This window comes from Podarcis filfolensis (genome assembly GCF_964270895.1).
Source record: "Podarcis filfolensis genome assembly, chromosome: 10".
In the NCBI taxonomy this organism is placed as follows: domain Eukaryota; kingdom Metazoa; phylum Chordata; class Lepidosauria; order Squamata; family Lacertidae; genus Podarcis; species Podarcis filfolensis.
In genome coordinates this window covers 70,647,372-70,661,675 of record NC_139612.1, presented here as the reverse complement: position 1 = coordinate 70,661,675, position 14,304 = coordinate 70,647,372, and the positions used below count along the sequence as shown (strand labels likewise).

Here is a 14,304-nt window from a genome sequence, read left to right as displayed (position 1 = left end):
GGGTACTTACCCAATCCGTGGCCTCCTATGGACACTGCAGGAAGGAAGAAGAAGAGACAGCCGTAAGAATCAGCACCAAGGCGCATATAACTGCTGCCGTGGCGGCAAATCAATTGCAGCATTATTATTTTATTCTAAAAAAATTATGAACCATTCGCTCCAAAAAAGTATTTTTTTTGTGGCATACAGATTCCCTGAAAAACTTTGTTCTGACTTCCATGCAAAAGTTTATAGAGTGCAGGACTCGGGCCTGGGCGAGACCAGGGTTCGAATTCACACTCGGACATGAAGCTCCTTGGGCTCAGCCTAACCTTCCTTGCAAGGTTGTTGTTGTTGTAGGGGCAATGAAGGGGGGGGGAGACCATACACGTCACCTTGAGCTCCTTGGAGGGAAAGGGATGTATCGTATTTTTCGCTCTATAAGAGGCACTTTTTCCCCTCCAAAAATTAAGGGGAAATGTGTGTGCGTCCTATGGAGCGAATGCAGGCTCCTTGGCTTCAGCGATAGCAACGCAAAGCCTCCAAAGCGCAAAGGGAGCGCTCGCTCCGTACTCCGGAGGCTTCGCGTTGCTTTCGCTGAAGCCTGGAGAGCGAGAAGCGTCGGTGCGCACCGACCCCTCTTGCTCTCCAGGCTTCAGGGATAGCCACCTGAAGCCTTCGGAGCGCAGCACGAGTTCCCGCTGTGTTCCGCAGGCTTCAGGTTGCTGAAGCTCTCTCGGCTTCAGCAAAAGGAACCCGAAGCCTGCGGAGCGCAGCAGGAACTCGCGCTGCGCTCTGAAGGCTTCAGGGATCTTTGAGGCTGGCGGTGGGGGAAAGCAGCGCGTCCCCCCACCAGCCCCAAAGCGCAGGTCGAAAGGAACCTGAAGCCTCCGGAGTACGGCGGGAACTCCCGCTGTGCTCCTGAGGCTTTGGGTTGCCTTTACTGAAGCATGGAGAGCGAGAGGGGTCAGTGCGCAGCGACCCCTCTTGCTCTCTAGGCTTCCAGGGTAGCCGCCTGAAGCCTCCAGAGCGCAGTGGGAACCCAGAGGCTTCAGGTGAACACACCTTGAACTCACAGAACGCACCTTGTTTTAGAGGGGGTGAACAAGAGAGAAAAAAAATCTCCCCTCTCTGCGCAGCACCCCTTCAGCGACAGGAAGGGGCTCCGTTTCTCCTGACGCTTCGCTGAAGGGGCACTGAGCAGAGAGGGGTGCGTCAGGTGCGTCCTATGGAGCGAAAAATACGGTAGATGCAGCAAGGAAATTATGGAATAAGCCGGGGCGAAGGCCCGATATACGGGTCGTCTGGAGAAGTGACTCTCTCTCGCCCGATCGCCTCCTCGAAGACGGCACAAGATGGAGGCAAAAAGGAGGGGGAGGCAGGGGACAGAGAGGGCAGAGAGGGCATGAGAACTAGAAACTTGCGTTCTGGTGCCCCATTCCGGGAGATGAGACCGGCTGGACGGGGGTTGGCAAGGCAGGCATTGGGAGACTCCTACCTGTGACCAGGCACTTGCTGGCGTCGCCCGCGGGCAGAGCATGGATGCGGAAGGGCGAGTAAGGGATCTCGTCGCCGCCGTATTTGATGGTGATGGTGTAGCGGCCCGTCATGTCCGGGACGTAGGAGACAGTATAGGTGCCGTCGCCATTGTCCCGGATGTTGGCTTTCTTGGGCTTGCCCTCAGGGTCCTGGAGGACCGAAAACAATTCTGTGATTCTATGAATGGGGGTGGGGAACTGAAGATCAGAGGCTTCTCTAAGTCCAAACATACTGGTGGATGAGGCCCCAGAACCCTTTATCCACAACCATGCCCTATGTCAGGGCATGTACAACGCAACAAGAAGAGAGTGCCTCTGAGCTTATACAAAATGCAGCTCTTAGAAATCGGCACTGAGTACGCAGCCCAATTCACTCGTGAGGTCAGAATGAGGGTAGGTACTTCAGAACAGGAAGTAGTCTCGTGGGCACCCCCACATCACTGCCTTTGCCAACCGGGTGCCCTCCAAATGCTTTGGACTACAACTCCCATTAGCCAGAACCAGCACAGCCTTTTTGGACTCCCATCAGCCCCCACCAGCACAGCCATTTTGGACTACAACTCCCATTAGCCAGAACCAGCACAGCCTTTTTGGACTCCCATCAGCCCCCACCAGCACAGCCTTTTTGGACTACAACTCCCATTAGCCAGAACCAGCACAGCCTTTTTGGACTCCCATCAGCCCCCACCAGCACAGCCATTTTGGACTACAACTCCCATTAGCCAGAACCAGCACAGCCTTTTTTGGACTACAACTTCCATCAGCCCCCGCCAGCACAGCCTGGAGCACCGCCGCTGCTCATTTGTCCCTGCCCCCGCCCAGGCAAAGCAGGGAGCCCCCCCCAACCCACCATGCCATCACCCGCCACTCACCAAGATCTGCACAGTGAGCAGCCCCTCGCCAGCATCTCGGGCGTCGATGGTGAACTCCACCGGCAAGCTGGCGGGGATGCCAGAAGCGTTGAGCCCGGGGCCGCTGGCGCGCACCTTGCTGGCGTCATGCGCCGGAAGCACCTTGATCTTGAATGGGCTGGAAGAAGAGACCAGTCAGACCATGTCCCCAAGACCCCGCCTCTCGGCCTCACCAACCGCGCAGGGTTCCCAAAGGGGAAGCTGCCTTCTCCCCCCCCTCAACACCTCCCTTTGGGTCTCCCTGCTCACCTGCGGGGCACCTCTTGCCCGGCGTACTTAACAGCGACCGTGTAGGGCCCGTCCGTGGCCGGAGTGTAGTTCACCGTGTGGGTGCCGTCCCCGTTGTCGCGCACCTCGGCGGGCTCAGCGACCCCTGGGCGGGGAGGAAAGAGAGTCAGAAAGGCTCTCAAGGGACCCAGAGCACCCGAAACTAAGCCCGTTCGCCTTTCCGACAAAGTGTTTGCAGCGATAAGGACATACTGTATTTTTCGCTCCATAGGTAAAAGTAAAGGGACCCCTGACCATTAGGTCCAGTCGTGGCCGACTCTTGGGTTGCGGCACTGATCTCGCTTTATTGGCCGAGGGAGCCGGCGTACAGCTTCCGGGTCATGTGGCCAGCAGGACTTAGCCACTTCTGGCGAACCAGAGCAGCGCACAGAAACGCCGTTGACCTTCCCGCCGGAGCGGTACCTATTTATCTACTTTATAGTACATTGACTATTGCTTTCATTTTAGGGATCAATGGTCTCGCCAGAGAGTAAAATTCATGTTAAATTGCTGCTTTAGGGGTTGTTTTCAAAAGTCCGGAACGGATTAAGGCATTTTGCATTGCTTTCTATGCGAAAGCGTGCCTTGGTTTTGGAACGCTTTGGTTTTCGAACGGACTTCCGGAACGGATTAAGTTTGAGAACCAAGGTACCACTGTATAGGGCAGGGGTCAGCAAACTTTTTCAGCAGGGGGCCGGTCCACTGTCCCTCAGACTTTGTGGAGGGCCGGACGATATTTTTTGGGGGGAAATGAACGAATTCCTATGCCCCACAAATAACCCAGAGATGCATTTTAAATAAAAGGACCGTTCGCGGGATGGATTTAGAAGACGATTGGGCTGGGCGTTACTTTGCCTACCCATTGTATAGAGATTGGCTCCCCTAAAGAAAGCTCACCATTTTTGCTGTGCAACCCCCAAAATCGTGGCTTTCTTCCCCCTCCCTGTAAAAAGCTCAACAACTCTGCCCTGCACCCCTAAAAAGGGGGTAGATCACTGCCAGTTATTGTAGTCTCTTGGGAGTTGGCCACCCCTGGTATAGGGGATTCCTAGGGGAGCACCCACAAAGCGAGGCTTAGGACCCCCGTACACCCCACCCCCAGGGGGGTCAAAAAGGGGGCGGCTAGCAAGTGAAACCACCGAGGTGGTCCTCTTTTTCGGCCCCAGATCTCCATACCTGTGGGTCCCAGGACCTTCACCTCCAGGGGGGCCAACCCAGCCTTGCTGCAGTTGACGGTGAAGGTTTGGGGGACGCGGGCTCTCACGCCAGCCCCCAGCCCGGGGCCCGAGCACTTGACCTTGCTGGGGTCGACCACGTCCTTGACCGGGACGCGGAAGGGGCTCCCTGCGGGAAAAGCAAACAGGAAGGAAGTTTGTATTACATATTTTGCGTTTTCATATTGTGATTTTGTTTTTTGTTTTTACAGTGGTACCTCGGGTTACAGACGCTTCAGGTTACATACGCTTCAGGTTACAGACTCCGCTAACCCAGAAATAGTACCTTGGGTTAAGAACTTTGTTTCAGGATGAGAACAGAAATTGTGTGGTGGCAGCGGGAGGCCCCATTAGCTAAAGTGGTGCTTCAGGTTAAGAACAGTTTCAGGTTAAGAAGAGGCCTCCAGAACAAATTAAGTACTTAACCTGAGGTACCACTGTAGTTTTCTGTTTATACTTTACAAATTTATACATATCATTAGTTTTGCCTTGCTGATAGTCTCGCCAGTTCAGCGTACTCTCTTAATTTATTTTGCCAGTCTGATTTGGACGGGATAGCCTCTCCCTTCCAACCTTTTGCAATTAAAATTCTGGCGGCGACTGTGGCATACATAAAGACTCTCCTGAACTTTTTGGGAATTGCGTTACCCATAATTCCTAGTCTATGGGACTAGAGGACCTTTGGGTGACCCAACTCTCCAATTCTATGATTCCAGAACACATCCTGAAGGTCCAAGCGCAGCAGCCCTGCCCTCCGCCTACCAGGGATGGGGCGTCCCCCGAAGGTGATGTTGACGTCGTAATCTCCCGGCGTGAAGGGGATGTATTCCACGCTGCAGCTGCCATCTTTGTTGTCCTTGCAGGACATCTTGGCCTCCGATGGCCCCTCGATGGCCAAGCCCAGGCCCCCGGTCCCCGCGCCCCTGGGGAGAAAGAAAACAGCACCGTCAAAGGGGAGGTGCCAGCAAGCCTTAACAGAGACATAAGGAGGTCTCCATGTGTAAGGAGTTCCCAGGATTCTTTGCGGTCAGCAGCACAACTGTTTGCGTGGAACGTTCCGGAACACTTCGGAGGGCAAGAGAACGACTGAGGCCCCAAATTATTATTATTATTATTATTATTAATAATAATAATAATAATTACTTATACCCTGCCTATCTGGCTGGGTTTCCCCAGCCACTCTGGGCGGCTTCCAACGAGAGATTAAAAATACATTAAATCTATCTATACATTCAATATATTGATTATCTGAAAGAGCAACTCCAGAGAACTCTCTGAATCTTGCAACTCCCCCCCCCCACCTGCCATCCTTAAAACTACCTATCTATCCTTAAAACTACCTACCTATTTAAACTACCTATCAGTACATTCTCCGCAGTTTTCATTTTTCCAAATGATCCAGAGCCTTCGTTACTTTACACGGGTTTCCTAACAGCCCAGCTGACGTTTCAGTTTGCTAACTAGGTCAATGGTGAATTTCCCCCATTCTTTTTAAAAGTCCTTGTCTCAACCTCTCCCTTGACCATGTGATAGGAATTTTGAGGTCTTAGATATATGGTACTGTTCATAAGCGTACCAACCAAGCACGTACATAGATCAGCACAGGAAGATTGACCTGGAACCATTTTGATTCCTAAACTGAGTAAATGTTTTCTCTGCAAGGTCAAAGGAAAATGGAAAAGCCTCCCCATTGTCTTTTCCTTCACAAATCCTGTCTTAAGGGCACATTTAAGATAATGAATAGGGTGTGAGCCTGTGACCTGGATCAGGAACTAAGTATTTATCATTACAAAAGACTGGCCAGGCTCCCCAGGGTATCCAATCAAGTAAGCATTAACAGGTAACCTGCCAGACAGGAGATAAACAACGCACTCAAATTTCTGTTGTAGACCACCTTTCTGTGATGTAGGTATGATGTATCTGAGGGGTGGTCTTGGGTTACACCCCTTCTGTGATGTAGGTATGGTGTTTCTGGGGGTGGTCTTGGACTCCAGGGCTGGCAATTTAAAATGTCTATATAAGGGGGGGCACACCTGGGTTCGGGGTCCTCCTCCTTTCCTGCTTGTGGGGGGAGCACCCTGTTGCAACAGATAAATAAAGATCAGGCTTACTAGCTGCTTTGCTTCTCAATATTCTCTGGTTGGCCTCTGTTATTTTCTCCTACCAATAGGGAGCCTATGTAAGGACTCTATAGGGGCTTTTGGATACCCCATAAGGGGAAAGGGCAATTTTTGTTCACAACAACCGCCACTCCCCCTTGCTTGCCCCCCCCCAAGATGAAGGCTGCCCCTACCTGGTCTCCACCGTGAAGCGGTTGGCTTTGTTCACCAGCCCCCCCTCGAGCCCGGGGCCGTAGGCTCGGACGCGGCTGGGGTCGCAGCCCTCGGTGACCCCCACTCGGAAGGGGCTCTTGGGGACGGGGACATCGTCATAGGTGACTTCCACCAGGTGCACACCTGAGGAGGACGAGAATCAGGCACAAGCGATAAAGCACACGGAGTAAGTGAGGAAGCTGACTCTTTAATAATAATAATAATAATTTTTTTAATTTATTTTTCTATATATTTATAGAAGCTAACAACAAATTTAAAACACTTAATTGTAAAAGCGGCATAAAATACAGTATAAAAACATGAATAACAATAAAATTCAAAAATCAATTTAGGGAAAATAAGCATTAGATAATCCCCAGGGCTAGCTGGCTGAATTGGTCCCACTTCGGCCAGTGAGGAGACCAGGGGAGAATTAGCTGTGCGATCCCAGAGCGGGGGATCTTCATAAAAGGGGAGGGGGAGGGAAGGAAGGGGAATAAAAGAGCAGGCTGAATTCAGATGAAAAGCCAGGCGGAATAGCTCTGTCTTACAGGCCCGGCAAAAGGAGGTTAAATCCTGAAGGGCCCTAGTCTCATGGGACAGAGCATTCCACCAGGTCGGAGCCATCAGTGAGAAGGCCCTGGCCCTGGTGGAGGATAGTCTGACTTCCTCAGGGACCTCTAAACTATGGTTATTCATGGACCTTAAGGTCCTCTGCGGGGCAGACCAGGAGAGGCGGTCCCGTAAATTGGAATACTTTGTTCCTGCGTCTGAGAGTGGATGCCAGGCCAAGACCAGACAGCCCCCTACATAAGGAAGAAGCCTCCGCCAAAGAAGATTGGCAAAACTAACTAATAATAATAATAATAATAATAATAATAATTTTTACTTGTACCCTGCCCTCCCCAGCCGAAGCCAGGCTCAGAGCAGCTAACATCATACAAATAACGCAGTACAGTCATACCTCGGGTTACAGACACTTCAGGTTGCGTTTTTTTCGGGTTACGGACCCACCGAAACCTGGAAGTACCGGAATGGGTTACTTCCAGGTTTCCGCGGTCGCGCATGCACAGAAGTGCTAAATCGCGCTTTGCGCATGTGCAGAAACGCCGAATCGCAACCCATGCGTGCGCAGACGTGGGTTGCAAACGCTGCAGGTTGCGAACGTGCATCCCGCACAGATCACGTTCACCACCCGAGTGTCCACTGTATACATAAAAACAGGCATCAATTAATTAAAATACATCTTAAAATTCAGACAAATTAAAATCTGGACAAATGGCAGTTATCAAGTTAAGGTTGAGAGCGGTTAATACTTGCCAGCACCAACTGTTTTCACTGATCATATATTTATAAGGACCTGTGGAGGCCTCGTTCATGCTTGTTCTTATACAAAGGAAAATAGGTCAGACTGCCCCCTGGCCAAAGGCCTGGCAGAACAGCTCCATCTTGCAGTCCCTGCGGAAAGATGTCAAATCCTGCAGGGCCCTAGTCTCTTGTGGGAGAGCGTTCCACCAGATTGGGGACACGGCCAAAAAGGCCCTGGCGCTGGTCGAGGCCAGTCTAATTTCTCTGGGGCCCGGGATCTTCAGAGTGTTTGCAGACCATAAGGTCCTCCATGGGGCATGGGGCATACCAGGAGAGGCGGTCCCATAGGTACGAGGGTCCTAGGCCATATAGGGCTTTAAAGGTTAAAATCAACACCTTAAACCTGACCCTGTACTCCACCAGGAGCCAGTGCAGTTGGTATAGCACTGGGTGAATGTGATCCCGCAGCGAGGACCCCATAAGGAGTCTCGCCACGGCATTCTGCACCTGCTGGAGTTTCTGGGTCAGTTTCAAGGGCAGCCCCACGTAGAGCGAATTACAATAGTCAAGCCTGGAGGTGAACGTCGCATGGATCACTGTGGCGAGGTCAGGGCGAAAGAGGTAAACTATTGAACTATGCAGGAAAAACCAGATATTCTTGAAGCCCAAGAAGGAGAGACTTTGAGTTTATATAAAAAAGGGCAAATGCTCATATTTTTTAAGCTTTGTGTACAGGTCTTAACATCAGTAGAACTTTTAAATGTCATTTGTAATAAGATGAAGAAGGTTTTAAAAACGGTGTTATTGACGTGCGTGAACAAGTGTAAAATAATAGAACCAAGAAGGGGACGGGAGGAAAGTCAAGCATTGTGTTTTGTTTTGGTATTGTTATTGGTATTGTGTGTTTTTTTCTTCCTGTTACTTTTGGAAAATCAACCAGGGCAGCCATATGGCCCTGAGCCGATGGGATTTGTTGTCCAAAATGGCCGGACTGGCTAAAACAGATGCAAATCGCAGTCCAAAACATCTGGTGGTCACCTGGCTGGCCAAGGCCTGCCTGGCACGTGCCATCAGGGGGTGGAAGGGGATTAGAGGTGGAGGGAGACCAGGGGATTCTTACCGTCCTCGTACGGGGTATACTGGACACGGTAAGTGCCATCCACGTTGTCGGTGACGTAAGTGTCCGTCTTGGCACCCGAGGGGTTGATGACGCGCACCTTGGTGTGGCTGCCCCCGGTCTTGGTCAGCGAGCGGGCGTCGACCGTGAAGTCGGTGGTGACCTCACGCAGAACACCTGGGGAGACGTGGGCGATATATGTTATTTCTCTTTATTTTGTTTACTGAATCTGCAGACCGCCCTTTGTCCATAGATCTTGGGACGGTTCACAGCATAAAAATACGATATAGCGAAAATTGCAAAAAATGCAAGAGAAGAACAGGAACAAACAAATAATCCCCCCTCCCAAAACACATTTAAAAAGGCATCGGATGTCTAGTTGAAGAGGATGGCACTTGAGGGCGGCTTTCACCCTGAGAGTTCTATGGTTCTATGATGGCTCAGTCGGGAGAGCATGAGACGCTCAGTCTCAGAGCTGTGAGTTTGAGCTCCATGTTGGGCGAAAGATCCCTGCCTTGGAATCCTGCAGAGGTGTCAGGCTTCAGGAATCGGATCCCTCCCCCGGTGGCAGTGAATAAGCAGATCAAACGAAAGGAGTGCTCTTACCAGTTACTGTATTTTTCGCTCTATAAGACACACTTTTTCCCCTTCAAAAATTAAGGGGAAATGTGTGTGCGTCTTATGGAGCGAATGCAGGCTCCTTGGCTTCAGCGATAGAAACGCGAAGCCTCTGAAGCGCAGAGGGAGAGCTCCCCCGTGCTTTGGAGGCTTCGCGTTGCTTTCGCTGAAGCCGCCTGAAGCCCCCGGAGCACAGTGGGAACTCCCGCTGCACTCCGGGGGCTTCAGGCAGCTATCCGCAATCCTTTGGTGCGCAGTAGGAGTTCCCGCTGCGCTCCGAAGGCTTGCGGATAGCCGCCTGAAGCCTGGAGAGCGAGAGGGGTCTGTGCACACCGATCACTCTTGCTCTCCAGGCTTCGCTTCGCTGGAGAGGCGCTGCACAATTTCCCCTCTCTGTGCAGCACCCCTTCAGCGAAGCGGGAGGAGAAAAGGAAGGGGCTCCGTTTCTCCTGCCGCTTTGCTGAAGGGGCGCTGAGCAGAGAGGGGGAGAATTTTGTTTTTTCCTGTTCTCCCCCTCTAAAACAAGGTGCGTCCTATAGAGCAAAAAATATGGTAGTTTCTTTAATAATCACAGTGAGAGACAAAGGAATGCATATCCCTCTAGAAATGGCGTTGCTCCCAGTAAAGGTTCACCCCCTACGTCCCCATTAATCTACGTTACTCCTAAATTGAGTAATCTGAGCTTGTTGCTCTCTGTTCTATAACTCAGAGCCCGTCTAGTCTTAGGCAAAGGGGGGGGGGTCAAGAATGCTGTCCAAGGACACTGAATCTGCCAGCTCTCATACCTTTTATATAGCATTTCTTATTTTATGATTTGAAAAACGCCTATGCGCCTTTATTTTCCCATAATTAAGATAGCCATGCCACCCAAAACGGGTGTCATGACCTTCTAGATCTAAAATATCCCAATTTTTTAATAAACACCAATCTTTCAACCAGAGAAGACATGAGGCTTCGTAATATGTGTTTCCTTTTCTAGCTGTTCCTCATCCAGTATTTCCCAGCTTTTCCCCTCTGGACTGTGCCCCTTTGCAAACCACTGTTCTAAATCCATACTGTCCTCCTGCCCTTGGGAAGGTTCAGGAGAAGGAGGGGCGGTTCCCAGCATTCCTCCTCAGTCCAGCCCCTGACAAGGGGGTTGGACTGGATGCCCCCTGTGGTCCCTTAAGGTAAAGGGACCCCTGACCGTTAGGTCCAGTCGTGACCGACTCTGGAGTTGCAGCGCTCATCTCGCTTTATTGGCCGAGGGAGCCGGCGTACAGGTTCCGGGTCATGTGGCCAGCAGGACTAAGCTGCTTCTGGCGAACCAGAGCAGTGCACGGAAACGCCGTTTACCTTCCCACTGGAGTGGTACCTATTTATCTACTTGCACTTTGACGTGCTTTCGAACTGCTAGGTTGGCAGGAGCTGGGACCGAGCAACGGGAGCTCACCCCGTCGCGGGGATTCGAACTGCCGACCTTCTGATCGGCAAGTCCTAGGCTCTGTGGTTTAACCCACAGTGCCACCCTTTTACACAGTTGTGGTCCCTTACAACTCTGCAATTCCACGATCCCGCAAAGGATACCTCTCGGCTCCACTCCCGGCCCAAAGACCTTGACGTTGCTGGTGTCCACCGCGGGGTCGACGTTGACGCGCGCCGGGAACTTGGGGACGGGGTGCCCGCCGTATTTGATGGTGATGGTGTAGGTGCCCGGGAAGGATGGGATATAGGTGATGCTGTAGGTGCCGTCGCTGTTGTTCTGGATTAGCACTTCGGCCTTGACGCCCGAGTCCGAGATGATCTCAATGGTGAGCTCAGCCTCGCCCGCCTTGGAGCAGTCCACCATGAAGGTCGCCACCTCGCCCACCTTGCCGTGCTCCAGGCCGGGCCCGCTGGCCGTCACCTTGGATGGGTCGAAGACGGGCTTGATGTCCGCCTTGAAGGGCGAGCCGGGGATGTGGGCGTCCGCAAAGAGGATGTTGATGGCGTACTCGCCAGGCTCGGTGGGCAGGTAGGAGACGGAGCAGGACCCGTCGCCGTTGTCCTGGCACTCGATCTTGGCCTCGCAAGGACCCTCCACCGTCAAGCCCAGGCCCCCCATGCCAGCCCCCTTGGTGTCAATGGTGAAGGGGGCTGGTTTCCCCACAAAACCGCCCTTCAGCCCAGGGCCGTAGGCGCACACCTGGAAGGGAGCAAACAAGATTGGGGCAGGGTTAGTAACTCAGATACAGTGGTACCTCGGGTTACATACGCTTCAGGTTACATACGCTTCAGGTTACAGACTCCGCTAACCCAGAAATAGTCCTTCAGGTTAAGAACTTTGCTTCAGGATGAGAACAGAAATCGTGCTCCGGCAGCGTGGCAGCAGCAGGAGGCCCCATTAGCTAAAGTGGTGCTTCAGGTTAAGAACAGTTTCAGGTTAAGAACGGACCTCCGGAATGAATTAAGTACTTAACCTGAGGTACCACTGTATTATAATAATAATAATAATAAATAATTTTATTTATACCCCGCCCTCCCCGGCCAGAGCCGGACTCAGGGCGGCTAACACCAGTAAAATTACAGTAAAAACATAATGGAGGGTGCAATTTAAAATACAGGTTAAAATGCAATTTAAAATGCAGCCTCATTTTAATAATAGGCCATAGATCAAAACCATAAGGGGAGGGAAACATAAGGGTCAGACTGAGTCCAAACCAAAGGCCAGGCGGAACAGCTCTGTCTTGCAGGCCCTGCGGAAAGATGTCAAGTCCCGCAGGGCCCTAGTCTCTTGGGACAGAGCATTCCACCACATCGGGGCCAGTACTGAAAAGGCCCTGGCCCTAGTTGAGACCAATCTAACCTCCTTGCGACTTCGGACCTCCGAAGTGTTGTCATTTGTGGACCTTAAGGTCCTCCACGGGGCAGACCATATGGTAGCATTGTTATCAATCTACGACGGGGTGGAAGGTTCACAGGCTATGAAGGACTTGCTCACAAATTGATTGACAGCTGCACGAATTATGATTGCTAGGCAGTGGAAGGGGCAAGCAGAATCTAAAATGGAAGAATGGTACAAAGAGGTGTGAGATATAGCTATTAACGATAAATTAACATGTGCCATGCTAATCTTTTCTGTACCATTCCAATTTTAGTATATGTGCTGCCGAAGCTTGTAGCAGGATTAGAAGAAGTTTTGTAAGGAGGATCGTATGAAATATTGCAAGGAAGGCTGTGAGGAGAGTTATTAGTTAAGATAATTAAAAGTAATTGTGAAATTAAGAAATGTAAATTAAGTGGGAAAGATTGGAAAATTTTCAGATGTGACTGATGGAAGTCAAAAATTTGTATAAGATATGAAATTATGTGAAATGATTCTTGAAAATGATATGTTAAAATTATATATATATATATATATATATATATATATATATGAATGATAAATTAACATGTGCCATTAAAGTAAGACGGGGAATATGCGGGAGTAATGATTTTCAGGAGATACGGAAGGGTGTTTGCAGAATTCGCACTGTTAAAACGGAAAAGGGTCTAACCATCGCAAAAGGTGTTGAAATTTTGGGAGGTTGGAGAGTTACAATGGAATGGTCTCAGTGGTGGGGTGCACTTTTTCATTCTTAATTGGTGTTTTTACATGAGTAGAATGTGTGCTTTTATTTAAAATGCATCTCTGGGTTATTTGCGGGGCATAGGAATTCGTCCATTATTTTTTCCAAAATATAGTCCGGCCCCCCACAAGGTCTGAGGGACAGTGGACCGGCTCCCTGCTGAAAAAGTCTGCTGACGCCCAATCTAGACCCCTATTCACCCTCCGTGCTCACCTTGGAGGGGTCTGGGGGCATGACGGCCTCGACAGCAAAAGGGCTGCCCGGCACCGGGTGCCCGTCGTAGGTGATGTCCACTTTGTAGGGCCCCTCCTCGGGCGGCATGTATTTCACGGTGTGGAGGTCATTGGCGCTGCCCGTCTCCACCTTGCAAGGGATGGGGCGGCGAGAGGGCGAGCTGATCTTCACGTCCACCTGCCCTTGGCCCCCGGCTCCCTTCGTGTTGATGGCAAATTCCTGGTCGCGACCCACGTCCACCTCTGCGGGGAGGGCGGGAAAGAGTTGGTTGGGAGAGGGACGTTGGGAAGACAAGAGGATTTTAGCCGCAAGAGAGTGGAGCACAGTGCCTTTGCAAGACCTCAGCTGCCAGGCGAGAAAAAACTTGCTAGACATGAGCTGCTACGTTTACCAGGACTGCCAACTTGGCCCCGTGACTGTGGCTGCCATGCAGCGTGCAAGACCCTGGCACTCAAATTTGTGGGTGCCCGGTTCCTTTCATGGGGAATTTTGTGGGTGCTCGGTCACCCAGGGCCCCAGGGAGTTAGCACCTATGCCAGGCAGCTCAACCCAATGCATAATTATAATAGTAATAATAATAATTTATTATTTGTACCCCGCCCATCTGGCCAGGTTTCCCCAGCCACTCTGGGCGGCTTCCAACAAAGATTAAAAATACAATAGTCTGTTAAACATTAAAAGCTTCCCTAAATAGGGCTGCCTTCAGATGTCTTCTAAATGTCAGGTAGTTGTTTATCTCTTTGACATCTGGTGGGAGGGCGTTCCACAGGGCAGGTGCCAACACCGAGAAGGCCCTCTGCTTGGTTCCCTGTAGCTTAGCTTCTCGCAGGGAGGGAACCACCAGAAGGCCCTCGGCGCTGGACCTCAGTATCTGGGTGGAATGATGGGAGTGGAGATGCTCCTTCAGGTCTACTGGACCGAGGCCATTTAGGGCTTTCAAGGTCAGCACCAACACTTTGAATTGTCCTTGGAAACGTACTGGGAGCCAATGAAGGTCTTTCAGGACCAGTGTAATATGGTCTCAGCAGCCGCCCCCAGTCACCAGTCTGGCTGCTGCATTCTGGATTAGTTGTAGTTTCCGGGTCACCTTCAAAGGTAGTCCCACATAGAGCGCAGTAGTCCAAGCAAGAGAAACCAGAGCATGCATCACTCTGGCGAGACAGTCCGCGGGCAGGGAGGGTCTCATCCTGCGTACCAGATGGAGCTGGTAGACAGCTGC

At 51.2% G+C, this 14,304-nt stretch overlaps 1 protein-coding gene across 4 annotated transcripts in view; it reads right to left on the bottom strand.

Annotated features, from left to right (window-relative positions):
* FLNC (filamin C) overlaps positions 1–14,304 on the bottom strand; it is a 124,087-nt gene that overhangs the window by 34,581 nt on the left and 75,202 nt on the right. For all 4 annotated transcript variants that reach the window (XM_083572451.1, XM_083572452.1, XM_083572453.1 and 1 more), the window contains 10 exons: positions 13,065–13,327; positions 10,831–11,428; positions 8,650–8,823; positions 6,203–6,365; positions 4,672–4,832; positions 3,872–4,039; positions 2,678–2,801; positions 2,390–2,546; positions 1,478–1,667; positions 11–34 (listed from right to left, as the gene is read on the bottom strand). In XM_083572451.1, the coding sequence (XP_083428577.1) occupies positions 11–34; positions 1,478–1,667; positions 2,390–2,546; positions 2,678–2,801; positions 3,872–4,039; positions 4,672–4,832; positions 6,203–6,365; positions 8,650–8,823; positions 10,831–11,428; positions 13,065–13,327 (2,022 nt within the window). The remainder of the gene's footprint in view (positions 1–10; positions 35–1,477; positions 1,668–2,389; positions 2,547–2,677; positions 2,802–3,871; positions 4,040–4,671; positions 4,833–6,202; positions 6,366–8,649; positions 8,824–10,830; positions 11,429–13,064; positions 13,328–14,304) is intronic.